The 16,588-nt window shown below is 46.8% G+C and overlaps 1 protein-coding gene across 2 annotated transcripts in view; it reads left to right on the top strand.

The window, feature by feature from the left end:
- NXN (nucleoredoxin) overlaps window positions 1-16,588 on the top strand; it is a 144,098-nt gene that overhangs the window by 109,411 nt on the left and 18,099 nt on the right. For both annotated transcript variants that reach the window (XM_079905142.1, XM_079905141.1), the window contains exons 2-5: window positions 9,496-9,613; window positions 11,264-11,397; window positions 11,928-12,028; window positions 13,630-13,736. In XM_079905142.1, coding sequence (XP_079761268.1) covers window positions 9,496-9,613; window positions 11,264-11,397; window positions 11,928-12,028; window positions 13,630-13,736 — 460 coding nt within the window. The remainder of the gene's footprint in view (window positions 1-9,495; window positions 9,614-11,263; window positions 11,398-11,927; window positions 12,029-13,629; window positions 13,737-16,588) is intronic.

The following is a 16,588-nucleotide window of genomic DNA, read 5'->3' as shown; positions in this document are numbered from 1 at the left end:
AAACAGCTGTAGTGAAGGGGAAATTGATTGTTAATCTAGTTTCAGAGCTGCTCCCCTGGCAGGGCTTTGATTTCTCATAAGCTGGTGCAGGTTCCGATCAGCCCGGCCCAGTCCACTCGTTCCTCTTCCTTGATCTCACTGGCCCATTCTCTGTGTTGCCTCCAGACAGAGGAGAGCTGGGGAAGGGAAGGGATCAGAGACACTGTTAGATAAAGGGATAAGAGCTTTAATTCCACCAGCACTTGTTTTGGGTAATTTATTCTGCAGTTTAAAAAGCTTTCTGGGCCCCCAAGTCTGCCAAGGAACAAGGAAGAGTCTTGGTCATCAAGAAGCCCTTTAAACGGCTGAACTTGACTGTGTAGCTGGGCATCTAGTCTGGCTGACCCGTCGACCGTGTTTCCTCTCTCCCTTCCTTCCTTCCATTGTCATTCCTCCATTTGCTCACCATCATTTACTGAACACATAACATGTGCCACAAGCACTGTACTTGGCCAACCGCTGTACCAGGCTGGAAAATTGGAGTCTCAGGCCAAATCACACACTGGGAATCCTGCCTCAGAAGCAAGACTTGGTCTTAACTCTGGGGATATGAGGACAACGGCCTGCTGGAGCATTTAGAATGGTTCTGGGATAACAACAACAACAACAATAATAATAATAGCAGCTAACACTTATATAGTACCTAACCTGGGTCAGGCCCTATTCTAAGCACATTATATGACACATCTAATCTTGACAACAGCCCAGTGAGGTGTAGGTACTGTTATCTCCATTTTGCAAGTGAGAAAACTAAGAGAGGAGTTAGGTAGCTTGCCTGAGGTCACCAACTAACAAGTGGCCTGAGCAGAGTTAGACCTGGGCTCCAGAACCTGTGCTGAGTAACCTCTTGTGTATGTATATACCACCTTGACATTGGACAGTGGGACAGGGGGGATTTCCCTCTCACACTGCATATATCATGGGCTTTGGTCATGTTTGGTTAGAAAGGGTAGGGACACTTTTGAAGATCTGTTTTCACATGCTGCTTCCAGAAAGGATGGTGTTGACCGTGGTCAGCCTTCGGTGGAAGGGCTGGAGTAAGGTCTGCCTGAGAAGGTTCCGGCTGACCTTGCCAAGGAGCTGGCTGATTAATCCTACATCTATGTCAGCTTTGGCTTGATCCCACAGATTTTCAGCAGCTGTTGAGAAATTAAAAACTTAGACCCCCAGTCAAGTGCAAGACCCAGCCCTCAGAATGAGAGGCAGATCCTGTGTCACCCTCAGGAGCTGGGGCTTCTCAGAAATTGCCGGGTTGAATTTCCCTGTGGCATGTGTGGGTGCTGACTAATCCCACCAGGGTTTCCGCTTAGCTCAGCTTTAGAGTCTGCGTTTTTACAGTTTACCAGTCCCCAATCCCATCCCTTTGGATGTTTGCTTCATTGTTCGGTGGGTCACTGGAAAAGCATTTCTGGTCGGCACTCCTGGGATGATAGCTCCTACGGCAGCCTTGCGATCGCTAACGAGAACCTGCCACCAGGCTGAGGAATGGGAACTTTTGAGTAGCCCGGTAGCCCGGTTTGTCATCCTTTTTGCTTTTGGCCGAGTCTAGCTAATATTGTCTCCTCTTTCTTTTTGTCTAGTTCATCTTTGCTGCCTTGCCTTCTGTATTCTAGGCTTTGGGCGTTTGCTGGGACGCATTCTCTCGGAGTTGCCTGGCCTCTGGGTAGCTATGAAAGGAGGTGGGACGTGGCATCAAAATGAACTCTGGGTGGACGTTGTGCCAGGATGGTCACTTGAGCGAGAGCAGGCATTGGATGTAAATAAAAGTTACTGGGTCTCTCCCACCTGCAGCAGTGCCTGTCAGCATGGCCCTTCTAATGAACCTGTTCAGTAGCCGTTAGCCTTTTTTGTCCTGGTGACCTGGAAGGAGCTCCTGCCTTCAATCCACCTCCCAGTTTCAGGTGCTGGAATGGGAACCGCCTGGCATGGCCCCTCTCCCTCCTACGCTCCTTGGTAGCGGACTGTATGGTATTTCACACTTCCAAGCCAGAATCAGACGTGAGGTCAGAGTTCTCTTAAAAAGAGAGAAAAGCAAAATCCAGGGTCAGTTTAAGAAAAAAAATCCAGATGCCTCTTTAAAATCTGGAAATCCAAAATGGGAGGTGGGAGGAAGAAAGTGGGGGGGGGGAGGCAAACGGACCACATTAAACTGGGCCCCGAATATGTACGTGTTTTGTAGAAGGTGCTTATGGCAAAAAGACCACTTGCTACAGAAGGAAATCCCTGTTTTCTGAGGAGCTTCATATGCAGCCTAGGCCGTTGATTGATTAACTTTAAAATAGAGTTGACAGGAAAACATTTTTTGAAAAGGATGCTGACAAGACAAGGGGGAAGTAAGCATAAATTTGATTCAGATATTAATAATGTGTCTCATGTGTGTAATGCTTTAGTTTTCAGAGTGTCTCCACACAACGTTACGTCGTTTAAGTTCCGTATGCATCCTGCGATGTGGGTATGACCGTGCTAGGCCAGCCCGCGTGACCTGCCCAAGGTCTGGTACCGTGTCACCTACTGACATCTCCTGAGATGTCAGGGCCAGGATGGAAACCCAGGCCCTCCGAAGCCCATTTGCTTCCTCCACCACCATTATTTCCTCCCAAGAAAAGCTTTGAGATAATGTAGAAGCACTTATGCTCCTGACTCTGGTTAAATGCTCTAATATCATACCAGGAAAGACTATGAGCTCATTTCCTAGGGATCCTTAAAAAATAAGCAGCATTAGTGCTCTGTCCCAGGTGGTTCTGATCTTCACCATCCTGAAGGCAAAGGGATGAATTGGAGACCACCGGCGGTACCCAGCTCTGAATAAGTTTGGGAAGGTGGAGGCTGCATTAGTGAGATTTTAACCTCCCACTCTTCACCATTGCATCATCTTCGAGTTTAGGTAAATGCTGATTTTTATTAGATTTTTCATGACAAGAGTAAAGATGGGGCCATATCATAGTTCTCCCAGTTGAATCAAGGTTAAGCCATGTACTAAAGTGCACTCTTAAAAGAAGGGGATCTTTTTCTGGGGTCCATAGACCTCTTGGAGTCAGACAGGTTCAATAATCTGGCTTCAAAGAAATCACGAACTCTATGAAATTACACACAGACTTTTTGTGCATGTGTATTTTCCTCTGGGGAAAGGATCTATATGTAGCTTTTATCATCAAAAGTGTCTGTGACCCCAAAATGGTTATGAAACCAATGTTTTAAGACGCCTTTTTGAAAACCTTTAGTGGACTTGAGATGTCAGCCACACTTAAAGGCACAGAGGTGAATCTTGGTGATCATTTCTTTAAGCTCATCTCCAGTTGGCATAAAAGAATCGTCAAAGCGGACCTGTGTGACTTTTCTAACATAAATAGACATGGTTGTGTCAGCCACACTTAAAGGCACAGAGGTGAATCTTGGTGATCATTTCTTTAAGCTCATCTCCAGTTGGCATAAAAGAATCGTCAAAGCGGACCTGTGTGACTTTTCTAACATAAATTGACATGGCTGGAATGATCATTCTTATGCCTTCTGCAGTTTCAGAGCAGAGTAATCGGGATGCTAAAACCTGAGATGGATAGTCCCAAGCAAATCTATAAATCACTGATGAATGATATAACTTCCTAAATAAATCACTATCATATAAAATTAGGCCATGATATGTTAGTCTACAAAAGGATCAACTTTTCAGTGTCAGATGTGAGTCTAGAAACATTTTTTCCCACTAACCCAGTGGGCCTTAACTTGGAAACAAGGTCTAACAACAATGGACAAAACACAGCCACGACCTCCTGTCTTCCTTGAGATCCAGGGGGAAAGAAAGGGGAGGCTCTCTAGGGAGGGAGGAAGATAAGGGTCATAGGGGCAACAGTTTCTTCCCTCTCTAAGGAGGATATTGGGAAAAAAGAAATATCTGTGATGATCTGAGGTAGGACAAGGGGAGGGTGTTATAGTCCTTCTGCTTACATGAGGGACCCAGAAAAAATTGAATTCTTCCTTATCTGTTATGGGGGAGGGGACAGCACCTTTATTTTTAGAATCTTAAAAGGTACTACACTAAGCAGGCCTCATCCTCAGGTCCTCCTTTTATGACATCAGCTGGGGGATGGTCCTGACTCACACTGAGTGGCCCAGCATTTAGGGGCTATGTTGCCCAGATACCATAAGTGGCCCAGCATTTAGGGGCTATGTTGCCCAGGTACCATAAGCCACCATTCCTCGAAAAATATCTAGCCAAGAGCCAATCACATGCTTATGTTTCAAGTATAATATGGGTGCCTACATTCAAACCGCTCTATTACAATCACATTACATCTGCCATCTTTATATTTAAAGCTCACAGGCTGCAATTTCCTTTAGGAAAAAGACTAGCTACCAAAAAGCTTGTTGTTACAAGATGCCATTTGCTTGTGGGAGTCCCAAGTCCCTGGGGAGATAGGATTATAGTGATCCCTTAACAATACACGTGACCAGGGAAGATTTCTTCTATGAAGGCAAGGATGGTTTAACCGTAGAGTGGTTACTAATGAAATATACCACAACAAGTCAAAAGAATAACCTTAAAGTAACCATCCATTCCTGATAAAACTTTTTTTTTTGTTTTTAATAGATCCATTGTTTTATTTATGTATTTACCATTGGCTGCGCTGGGTCTTCGCTGCTGTGCGCGGGCCCTCTCCAGTCGCGGTGAGCAGGGGCCACTCTTGTTGCAGAGCACGGGCTCCAGGCGTGCAGGCCTCAGTAGCTGTGGCACGCGGGCTCAGTAGTTGTGGCTCTTGGGCTCTAGAGTGCAGGCTCAGAAGCCGTGGTGCACGTGCCTGGTTGCTCTGTGGCATGCAGGATCCTCCCGGACCAGGACTCGAACCCGGGACCCCCGCATGGGCAGGCGGACTCCCAACCACCGTGCCACCAGGGGAGCCCTTTTCCTGATAAAACTTTTGTTCAAAGTGTTAAGGAAGGCTATATTTTAAAAATTGTGGTAAGATAGACATACATAAAATTTACCATCTTAACTGTTTTTAAGTGTACATTGCAGTGGTATTAAATACATTCCTGCATGTTGTTGTGCAACCATGACCACCATCTATCCCCATAACTCTTTTCATCTTTGTAAAACTGAAACTCTACACCCATTGAATAGTAACTCTTTCTCCCATCCCCCCACCCCCTGACAACTACCATTACAATTTCTGTCTTTATGATTTTGACTCTACTCTAAGTACCTCATTTAAGTGGAATCATACAGTATTTGTCTTTCAGTGACAGGCTTATTTCACTTAGCATATGTCCACAGTGTTCATCCTTATTGTAGCATACCCTTCCTTTTTCAGGCTGGATAATATTCAAGACTGTTTTGTTGAACATGTTAAAGGATATCTGTCTCAACGCAATGGCTAATATTACATATGATAGTAAAATATTACAGATATCCACTACAGTCAGGTAGAAGATAAGGATGCTCGCTACTTAATATTGTTCTGGAAATTCCAGCCAGAATAGTTCTACAAGAAAAGGAAATAAGTACTATAAATATTGAAAAAATAAGATGAAGTTGTTTTTATTTACAAATGGCATGATTTTTTATTCAGACTAAAAAACTACTTTGAAATGTGTATAGTTGACCCTTGAACAACATGGGTTTTAACTGTGTGGGTCACTTATACACAGTTTTGGTGTGTTTTTTCCATAGTAAATACTATAGTACTGCACTGTCTGTGGCTGGTTGAATCTGCAGATGTGGAACCGAGGATATGGCGGGCCACCTTGAGCATTCCAAGATTTTGGTACCTGCGGCAGGTCTTGGAACCAGTCCCCTGTGGATACTGAGGAATGACTGTGTATTTAAAAATTAGCTGTTTTTACAATTCCATCTTTCCATTTGTGACCTGGATCCCACCTTTTTGCCTATTCAAGGACTTTGCTTCTACACTTTTCCTTTTCATCAGTTTTCTTCTTTCTCTTCTGTATTATTCCCAGTTGCATATATTACAGTGTCTCCCATCTTTAAAATATCCTCCCTCTAACCTCATCATCTGACCTCATTTTTCCAGCTACAATCCCATTTCTTTGCTTCCTTTACAGCAAAACTCTTAAAGAGAGTTGCCTATAGTCACTACCTCAGCCCCTTATCTGCTATTTTCTCCTCTTTTTATAACGTTTCTTCTTTGTGTTATTCTCCTCTTGATGTTTCACGTGTTGTCGGGACGACTTGGACTTGTCTGGGTCCCAGGCCCATTGTAGGCATGTGTGCTGGACAGAGCTGTGCCCCCTCCTTCCCTCTTCATTCCAGTGTGTCTGTCAGCTTCACCCCTGCGCTGACTCCTCCCCGACCCCATCAAGGTCATATGTGACCATTGGTGCCACATCCACTGGTCAGTTCTCTGTCCTCATCTTATTCAACATCTCAGGGCATTTGACACAGTGGCCTACACTGTCCTCTCCAAAACACTTTGCTCACCTGCCTATTGGGACACTGGAGTCTCCCTGTTTTCCTGTGTCACTCATCACTCCTCAGCCTGCTGTGGGTGGTACCCGGCTCTCCCCTGGGGTCCCTTTTCCTCTGTAGCCGTGTCTTCTCCTTGGATGACCTCACCTGGTCATCCAAGACTCTAGGATCCTCACAGATACCAAAATCCGCGGATGCTCAAGTCCCTTATATAAAATCGCACGATATTTGCATCTAACCTATACACATCCTCCTGTACACTTCAGATCTTTTCTAGAGTGCTTACAATACCTAATACAGTGTACATATAACATAAATAGTTATACCTACAATGTAAACGCTATGTAAATAGTTGCCTGCGCTTGGCAAATTCAAGCCTTGCATTTTAGAACTTCCTTGATTTTTTTTCCCCTGAATATTTTTATCTTTATTTTTTTTGTGGTACACGGGCCTCTCACTGTTGTGGCCTCTCCCGTTGCGGAGCACAGGCTCCAGACGCGCAGGCTCAGCAGCCATGGCTCACGGGCCCAGCCGCTCCGCGGCATGTGGGATCTTCCCGGACCGGGGCACGAACCCATGTCCCCTGCATCGGCAGGTGGACTCTCAACCACTGTGCCACTAGCGAAGCCCTCCCCCGAATATTTTTGATCTGCGCTTGGTTGAATCTGCAGATGCGGGACCTGTGGATATGGAGGTCTGACTGTACGCTTAGAATAAAATTCCGTTATTTTTACACGTCTACAGGGCCTTGAAGATCTGGTCCACGGCTGCCCTTCTGACCTCATCGTGGCTCCCCTCCCTGACTGTCTGGCTGCGTCCACTATCACCTTTCCCATTCAGCCTCCCCCCATGTGCACGTGACTTGTTTCATGTCATTATCTGTGCTCAGATGCCATTTCTTCAAAGATGCCTTCCAGAGCACTCACTAAAACGTGTACCACTCCCCCCAGTGTGCCTTCGCTCTTACCCTGCTCTGGCTTCTTTTTATTGCTTACAAGTGCCTGAAATTATTTTTCTCTATATATTCTTGCTTATATTGTCTGTCTCTCCCACTAGAATAGAAGCTCTGCAAAGGCAGCCACGTCATCTGCCTTGTTCTTTCTTGTCCCTTGGGCTGGCACATAGTAGGTGCTCAGTTAATATCTGTTCAATGAATTGCAGCACTTACCACTTGTAAAAAAATATCTTGGGAAAAACAGTGTATTTATAACAGTGAGATAGATGTGTATCTCCTAAACATCAGTAAGTAAAAGAATGATAAGCAACAAAGATGAGCATCATTTTGTCCTATCAAATTGGGAAAACTAATGGTAGTGATAATGTTGGTGAGAGTACCAGGAAACGGGTGCTCTCATTTGCCATTGGTGGAATATAAAATTGTCTAAGCTTTCATAAGTGATGAGTCATGGGTTATTTTTATCTCAGTTTTTGTGGTTTGCTATGTTTCCCATTTTTCCCAATAGTTACTTTTCCCCCCCAGTAGTTACTTTTGAAATCAGGAAAATCTGATAACTTAATCCCCCACCACCCCAACTTTTTTTTTATTTTTTTAACCTGGCTGGATCCTGGTACCAGCAAACTTGTAAAGCTAATCCCAGTGGTAGGATGGTCTTGTTTTGTTGTTGAATCTCTTAAGAATGTTTAATCTGAATCCTGTATCGGGTTTCTTGGGAATAGTGCAAAATCGGTCACCGGAAACTTGATGGGCAGAGTCACCCTTGATCTGAGGTCCTGGCCGGTTTGGGGAGCCCAATGGAAACGTGAGACTGGGAAAAACATGCAGCACTAAGGGGGGCCCACCCAGTTAGAGATGGGGTCCCGCAACCCTTCCTGCCAAGACCCAGGTCTCCATAGGCTGGGTAGGCCTCACATTTCTTGGCACATACACTGCCCAACTCCCTGGCTGCTTGGGACTGAGTTAAAAACAATGGTCACAGCCACCCATGCCTTTTCCTCTGCTTTATGCAGCTGGATTTCTGATGCCTGTTTCCCTCGACACCTCCATACCCTATTGTGCCAGTGCCCACAGGGCCAGCCCCTCCTGTCTGGGCCCCAGGCCCCCGGAAGGGAGGCTCACAGCTGAATCACCAGTGGGCCATCCTGCAATCTCCCCTCGTTTCTTTCTTTTCTGGAGGTGCATTGGTAGTTCAACATTTCATTTCTTTACGTCACTTTCTGGCCGTGGCAGTTGAGTTCCAGAGCTCTCAGCAGCCCACCTGACCAGCACCACCCAGACGGCCAGGCGCTTACAGAGGAGCCGGCACACACTCGGCTCCTAGCCCTGGGCTGTCGCCTTCACACTTTCTCAGCCTCGGCTCTCAGACCCTGGCCCTCTGACAGCTGGCACAGCTGACTGCAGGCACCTGCCAAGGACTGGGGATTGTTTTAAGTGGCACAGGGAAATGAGGGCTGGGGCTGGCTGAGGACCGTGCTTCCCCAGTGTCTGCAGGCTGAGTGGCACACACGTAGAGCGACTACCGATATTTCGGTGCATGGACCCGGTGAAGTGGGGAGAGGGGCCGATTTTAACTCTTGGTCATCTGTGGAATGCCCTTGTCCCTTCTCCCTTGGGGCCAAGGGGACACGGCCGAACACCTGCCTGCTGATAGGGTGGAGAGGCACCAATAAAAAGCCTCCCTTCCTGCCTTAACCACCTGGTGGAGGTCTGACTGTATCTGAAAGATGCCTGATCCATCTTCATGTTCATGCTTCTTAGAGACAGTGCCCATGGGGGAGGTAGGAGAGAAAAGCTCACCCAGGGCGAGTGTGGTTCTCCGTCGGCCTCTGCTGCGACTTGAGCCTGGGTGTGGCTCTGACTTGGGGTCCGCTCCACTGTCTCAGGCCGCAGGGACAAGTGGGATTGTAGCTTCTCTTGCCCCTTTTGCCCAGCCAGCCCTGCTTTCAATCAGTAATTCATTTAATCTGTACTTTCGTGTTTTCCAGCCTGTCTACCCCTGAGGCCCAGGAGGCTCCGAAGAACTCTGCAATTAATCTGGTTTGGATTTAACCACCTTCTTTTACTTTTCTTCTTATAGCTTAAACTTTGGAACAAATATCGAATTTCCAACATTCCATCACTAATATTCTTAGACGCCACCACCGGGAAGGTCGTGTGCAGGAATGGGCTGCTGGTGATCCGCGATGACCCAGAGGGTAAGACCTTGCTTTGTCCACCGATACTCCCTGCTCTACCCCCTGCCCTGCCCTCCTCCCTGTTGGTAGAGAGTGTATAAAGGAAATAGATGAGTGTGGGTTTATTTGGCTAGAGAATATTGTCTTGATGAAATTACAGTATTCTCCAGGTCGTGGTTAAGATTTTTACGGAGATCAGAATGTCCCTCGTGGGGGCTTTAGTTCATGGGCCAGCGGAGATGGAATCTGAAAAAGGAAGTTTAGCTTTGAGGGCTGAGGAGGCCATTGAGAAGCGGCTTGAGCCCAGATTCCGACTCCTAGTGCTGTTTCAACGGCAGCTCTCACCTTCACAATCAGAGGCAGGCTGTGTGGTTTCGGGGTTTTTTCTCATTAAAATTTTACCGTAGCAAAGTCGCAATCTCTGCATTGCTCTGCTGGCCTGGCGGTGGGGGCCCCTCAGTTCTTGGGGCTGCTCAAGTCCTAAGCCTTGGTCTTGCTGACTGGCCAGGTGGCTGGCTGTGCCTGGGTGGCTCTCATCACCCTGCTCAGAGGCTGTCCAGGGCCTGTTTCTCTCCTTCTCTCAACCCCCGCCCCCCAACCCTGTGCACTGGAGTCATAAAAGTCATAGAAGTGTTACAAGTTCTTCTGTTCCTCACTTACTGATCCAATTGGAGGATTCAACCTGGGTCACAAATTTTCCCAGTAAAAATTTCACCTGCTTCAAAGAATTGTCCTCAGTAAAAACCAGGGCAGGTAGAACCAAGTCTTTACTTTCTGAAATGTAAACACACACACACACACACACACACACACACACACACACACTCCACTCTGAAACTTGTTAAAAACCCAGCTTCCCCGCCTCCACCCCCAGAGAATTTTGGATCCATTTGTTTCAGGGTGGGCTTGGCCACCTGCTTTTTCAGCCAGGCTGTGCTTCTTTCTCCCTCCCATCCTCCACCCGCCCCAGGCGATTTTGAGGCAGTGGTCCCTGGACCACCCTGTGAGAAAACACTGTTCTATTGAGGGGGGGGAGCATATCATTTGCTCTTCCTGCCTGGGGCTTACGTGTCACCAGAATGTCGACCATCTGGGTTGAGTGGTTTTACGCTTTCCTTTCAGTAGACTGAAATTCTCATCTCACTTGGTTCCCTGGGCCCCAACCCAGACCGGCTGAATCAGAATCTTTGGGGGTGGGGAATTTTACAGTTCCCCAGCTGATTCTAAAATGCAGAGTTGAGAGCCACTGAGAGTCCAGGGTTGGAATCGAAGAAACTCACAGTTAATACCCAAGGCAGTGATTTCCCAACTGTCCCATCATCACAATTACTCGGGGAGTCGTTTTGCTTTGTTTTGGACATGCATCTTCAGCCTTGCCCCTGAATCCTGAGACTGGGGGTGGGGGGTGACCTGGGCTTCTGTACTTTTCAAAAGCCCCCCAGGAGATGGGTCCTGTGGTCATCCAGGTTCAGGAACCATTGCCTTGAAGGTAGGTAGGGCTCTGCCGCGGATGAGTCCTGCTTTTATTCCTGCTTTAGCTGCGGGTTCTACGGATATGTTAAAAAATACTGTTTGGTGATAAAGTTGTCATGCTCTGCAGCCCTGAGGCCTTTTGGGTCAGAGGCCACGAGGAAGAGTCTTAACATTCTCGCTATCTGTTGCCTGTTTCAGGTTTGGAATTCCCTTGGGGGCCTAAACCCTTCAGGGAAGTCATTGCAGGGCCCTTGCTTAGAAATAATGGGCAGTCCCTGGAGAGCAGCAGCCTGGAGGGGTCTCACGTGGGAGTCTATTTCTCTGCACACTGGGTGAGTGTTTGGTCCCTCTTTAGTCCAGACAGAAGGGAGCAGTGATGTCACCACCAACCCCAGTTGGGGTTGGCTTCTGGAGGTGTGACTGCTCAGGTGTCATTTCCCGGCATTCTTGCCTTCTCCTGTGCCCAATGCATTGCTGGCATGCTGCAAGTGCTTATTGTGATGAACGATATTAGCAGCAAGAAAACGACTTCTTTGGACTGGCCTAAAAGGGTAGTCCTTCCCCCTAAAAAACAAATAAATAAAAAGAGGAGTCCTCCTAACCCATTCTGACGAGGCTCCTCATGGGCCCCGCGGGAGCTCGTTTTAACTGCTGCCTGCTGGCACCCACGTGGATGGGGCAGGGCCTGTGCTGGATACGCGCCATCACGAGAGGCACGTTTGTTTCTGCCTCTTCCATAAACTGGAAACGCGATCCGAATCCTGCTTGGGTGTTGCTGACCTGGCCTCTACGGGCAGGTGGCTGGGAATTGGGAAGTCGAAGGCGCGACGTGAGGCTGCAGGATCCCACTCATGTCTTCCAGTGTCCACCCTGCCGAAGCCTCACCCGGGTCCTGGTGGAATCCTACCGGAAGATCAAGGAGGCAGGCCAGAAATTCGAGATCATCTTTGTTAGTGCAGACAGGTAACGCGTGCTGGGGAGAGTGGCGGTGCATCTCCCCTTTTCTCTAGGTGGATGTCTCTTGCCATACACATCTCGCCTCTTTAAGCTTAGAGCTTGGGGGATAGGCATCAGGGAAGACATATCTGGGATGATTATCGGAGGGACAGATACATTTCATATTTACTCACGTAATTGTCTGAAGGGGAGCCAAGAAAAACCCGTCCTTGCTGTCATTATTAAGGGACATCCCAGTTCTGGCCTGGGGCATTTGAGATTAGCACGCATTTTTTTCTGATTAGTTCAGCTTTGTGGATGGTGGTGAAAGGATGTGGAGGGGGGAGGATGGAAAGAAAAGAGCCGGAGACTAATGGAATGTGGCACCTATCCTAGTGGGCTCTGCAGTCATTTCTCTGAGCTCTGGCCACGTGCTTTTTCTAGGGGATCTCCTCAAAACAAGAACAGACATTCTTCCTGGAGTACGTCAGGGCCTTTTAGCCTCAGTCGCCTCTGTTTCTTGCCCTCTTGCCGGCTTTACTCATCAGTGACCTTCCTTCATCTCAAAACTCCAGCCCCAGTTCAGACTGAGCCGCCAGGTGTTCTGTTCACAGAAGGGTCTCTGAGATGGCAACACACGGAGGGCCTTGTGTCCACTGCCGTACCCTTGATGTCTGCATGATGCTGTCCTCAGTTTATTGGCCCGTGGGCCCCACCCCACTACACCGCGGGGGGGCCCCCCCCACCCCGCATGGAGTGCGGCAAGCCTGAAGGCATGCCACAGGGAGGAGTCACTTTGTTAAAGCCTTAAACAACATCAACTTGGGGATTCCCTGGCGGTCCAGTGGTTAGGACTCCGCGCTTTCACTACTGAGGGTGCGGGTTTGATCCCTAGTCAGGGAACCAAGATCCTGCAAGCCCCGTGGCGCAGCCAAAATAAATAAGTAAATAATAAAAAAGTCAACTTTATTGAAGTACGATTTTCATACAATGAAATTCATACATTCTGGGTGTCCAGTTCAATGTATTTTCACTAATGTATGTACCTGTGTCACCATCACAGTGAAGGTGTAGAACATTCCCATCAATTAAAAGAATCCCTCGTGCCTCTTCTCAGTTAATCCTCACCCCCAAATCCCAGCCCCACAGATCCCCGGATCTGCTTTCTGTCACTTGATTAGATTTATCACTCCTAGGGTTTCTTAGACATGGAGTCATAGGTATACGCTTGGTTAAGTGTCCTGTACGCATCACTGTTATGTGCACAGATTACAAACATGGCGGGGAATGTGGTGTCTGAACATCTAGACTCCTTATAAAGGTAAGACCTGTCAATGTTGAAAAAGGAGAAGTTAAGCGTGAGCTGAATGTGTAGGGTGCAGAGAAGCGGGATGTTGGAGCGGCCTGGCATTTCAGTTTGGCGTCCACCTGTTGTGTGGAGCTTTGCTTTGGGGTGTGCGCTGGAATGGGTAGGACAGTGTCCTCCGGCCTGGTGTCCGAGGAGCACGATGATTAGAAGCCCCGGCATCTGTAGGGCCCTGGGCACGACTTGGTGGAAGGTGGGGAGGACCCAGTGGTGGTGCCTTGTGGGGTAATAGGGCTTTGTCTCCCTGTGTGTGTCTCTGTAGGTCAGAGGACTCATTCAAACAGTACTTCAGTGAGATGCCGTGGCTCGCAGTTCCCTACACCGACGAGGCCCGGCGGTCGCGCCTCAACCGGCTGTATGGAATCCAAGGTAGGTGTGCCCGACTCGTGGGTTCCTTGGAATCCTGCTCGCTTGTCTGGGCTCACCACCTCTTTGGCTTTCCTTCTAGAGGGAAAAGAACATCTTTATTTCCATGAATGTTCACATTCTTTAGCATCTTAAAAAGATGCGGTGGATTTTAAGGTATGTAGATTATCCCTCATTAAAGCCATTTTTTTTTTTTTTTGAAAATGCTTGTCCCAGTGAGACAGCTACTTCTCACCACCCGGCCTAGTGGGTTCTAATGTGGTTGGGCTATGGAGAACAGCTGCCCAATGACTCAGCCAAAACCCTATCCCAAGGTTCTTTCTGTCAAACAGACCTGAGGGTGACCTTTGGTTCTGTTAGTCAAGCTCCTTGAGCCTCGGTTTCCTCATCTGTAAACTGTGGATGATATATCTGCCACAAAGAGTCGCTGGGAGCGTTAATAGGATAATGCAAATCCCATACTTCGCACATTCCTGAAGTGTCACAGTGACGGCTGAGGGGGTATTTATTGCCTTTTAGGCAAGAAAATTGATTTCCTGAGAGTGTTGAAAACTTGGACTTGAAGTACTAATCATGGTGTTTTTCAGAAATAATGATTACTAGTGAGACAATCTGTGTTTTTATTCTTTATTATGTGAATACCTCCTTCCCAGCCTTCACCCAGCCAGGTTTTTTCTTGGTGGCCTATTACGAGTTAAATTCATTGTCTTTGTATCAGTGGCACCAGATCCTGGTCAACCCTAGACAGATAACAGCTCATATTTGAGTTCTCAGTGTCTTGGTTTATAGGAAGTGGAAAAAAAAAAGACAAATCAAGATCTACCCACCAACTCCACAGCTTGTGGGGGAACTCATCAGGTTCTTTAACCTTTTTTCTTCACCATTTAGAGTAAGCATTTGGCTTTGTTAGGAGCTAGTTTCAAAAAAAATCAATATTTCATTTAAAATTGGTGATTCTCAGTTTCAAATGTGCATAAGAATTCCCTGGGGATCTTGCGAAAATGCAGATTCGGATTCAGTGGTTCTGGGGTGTGGCTGAGATCCTGCATTTCTAGCAGAAGCCCCCAGGCGATGCCACTGCCGCTGGTCCAGGGACCACACTTTGGGCATTAAGTCTAGGTCTGTTCATCCTTTGAGAATTTGGGAGCCTTACGCCTCCTACTAATAAAAAAGATGAAAGCAGTTTTCTTTCCAAGCAGAAGTGGAAAGACACGACATGGTTTACTGGTCCAGAAGGACGGGTACCAAGTTGGTTAATTTAAAGGAGATGGCCCAGGAGTATTTCCTTCCAGCACTCTGCTTGCAGAGAGCCTTAAAGCATGTGTGCCTTGGGGTAGGAGCAGTATTACTTGAGAAAAGTGATGATCCTAGGCCAGTCGTACTAAACAGGGTTGAATTGCCACTTGGTGGGGATAAGCAAAACTTCATGTCTCTCAATTCACTTATTCATTCTTTCAACAAGTATTTGCTGAGGGTTTACCCCCCTACTGCTGACTGACCTTGAGCAAGTTACTTAACCTAACTTTTTTCAGTAAAACTGGGCAGTTTCACTGTTGGATACAGAGTAGGCACTTAATATTTAACTGACTGACTTAGGGGAAAAAAGGGAAATATTTGATTTTACAACCTAAAAAAGATAAACTTTTCGATGTCAAAAAGCTTACTAACAGAAAGGCAACTAACAGTATTAATAACACATGTGGCAAAGAATCTATATCCTTCATAGAAAAAGAGCTCTTTCCAGATACCAGTCCAAGAAGAGAGAGAGACAAACAATTTAGTTGAAAATATGTACAAGATACGAGGTGGGCAATTCACCTGACGCATATTGTCAGAATGGATAAGAAAAATATTCAGAATAATTTTCATTCATGATTTACAGATTAAAACACTGAATTTGTGTCTATCACATTTGCAAAGAACTCTACTTGCCAAAAAAAGATAATCCCCAGTATAGGAAAGAGAGCAGACTGCTAGTGGGAATCTAAATCAGGACAACGTTTCAAGGAGAGAAATTGGCAATGTACACCAGAGGCCTTAAAAATCTATAAAACCTTTAATTTCAGAATCCCACTTGTAGGAATTCATGTTCAGGAAATTACCCTCTAGCACCCAGCAAAAACTGAACTTCTTTTGCAGTTGGAGGTGCATTTTTGGTTTTTTCTTTCATCTTTCGTATACTTTGGATTTCATCACAGACCACAGTTCTTTCCTTGCTTTAGCCCCTAGAAAACTCAGAGCTGAATTTGGAGCCACCTTTAGCAGTTTTACAAAGCTGACCATTTCTCTGCGTGCCCTTGACCCTAGCTTGGTTTTCTCTTCCTTCCTTGTTTTCCTTTCAGTGGGATGTTTTCATCAGTTTTTTATTGGATTATATCATGCACTTTTTAAGCAGCCTCAAATCCTTTTTGGAAAAAAGCTGGAGTAGATTTAAATGCATAGGATTCTATTTCTTGAGCTCCAGCTAACCACCAATACTGTACACTGAGCTTGGTGGGGAATAAGAAACCAGAAGGGTGTCCCAGGGCTGCCCTTGAGTGGGCAAGATGGGATTTACATTGGGAAATAACTACAGTAGGATGATATCTTCTGAAGAACTAAAAAGCGTTGGTCAAATAGGTGTCACTTTGTACAAGGGCTCAGAAGACTGAACTTGTCCCCGAGAGCAGAGCGGGTGCTGGGCTTCACTTGGCCACTCTGCTCAGTCAGGCAGCCTCTCCATATGGGGGCATCTTCTTTCCAAACACACGTCCTCAGTGAAGCACAGCCTTTTCCTCTCTGAGGAAGGGAGTTGCCCTTTCTTGGGGGTGGAGGCCAGTGAGGTGCAGGTCATATTCTAGTGGTCGATGCTAAGG

Source organism: Stenella coeruleoalba (assembly GCF_951394435.1).
Source record: "Stenella coeruleoalba genome assembly, chromosome: 19".
Taxonomy (NCBI): domain Eukaryota; kingdom Metazoa; phylum Chordata; class Mammalia; order Artiodactyla; family Delphinidae; genus Stenella; species Stenella coeruleoalba.
The sequence above is the reverse complement of the archived record's forward strand: the minus strand, read 5'-3'. Positions and strand labels throughout refer to the sequence as shown.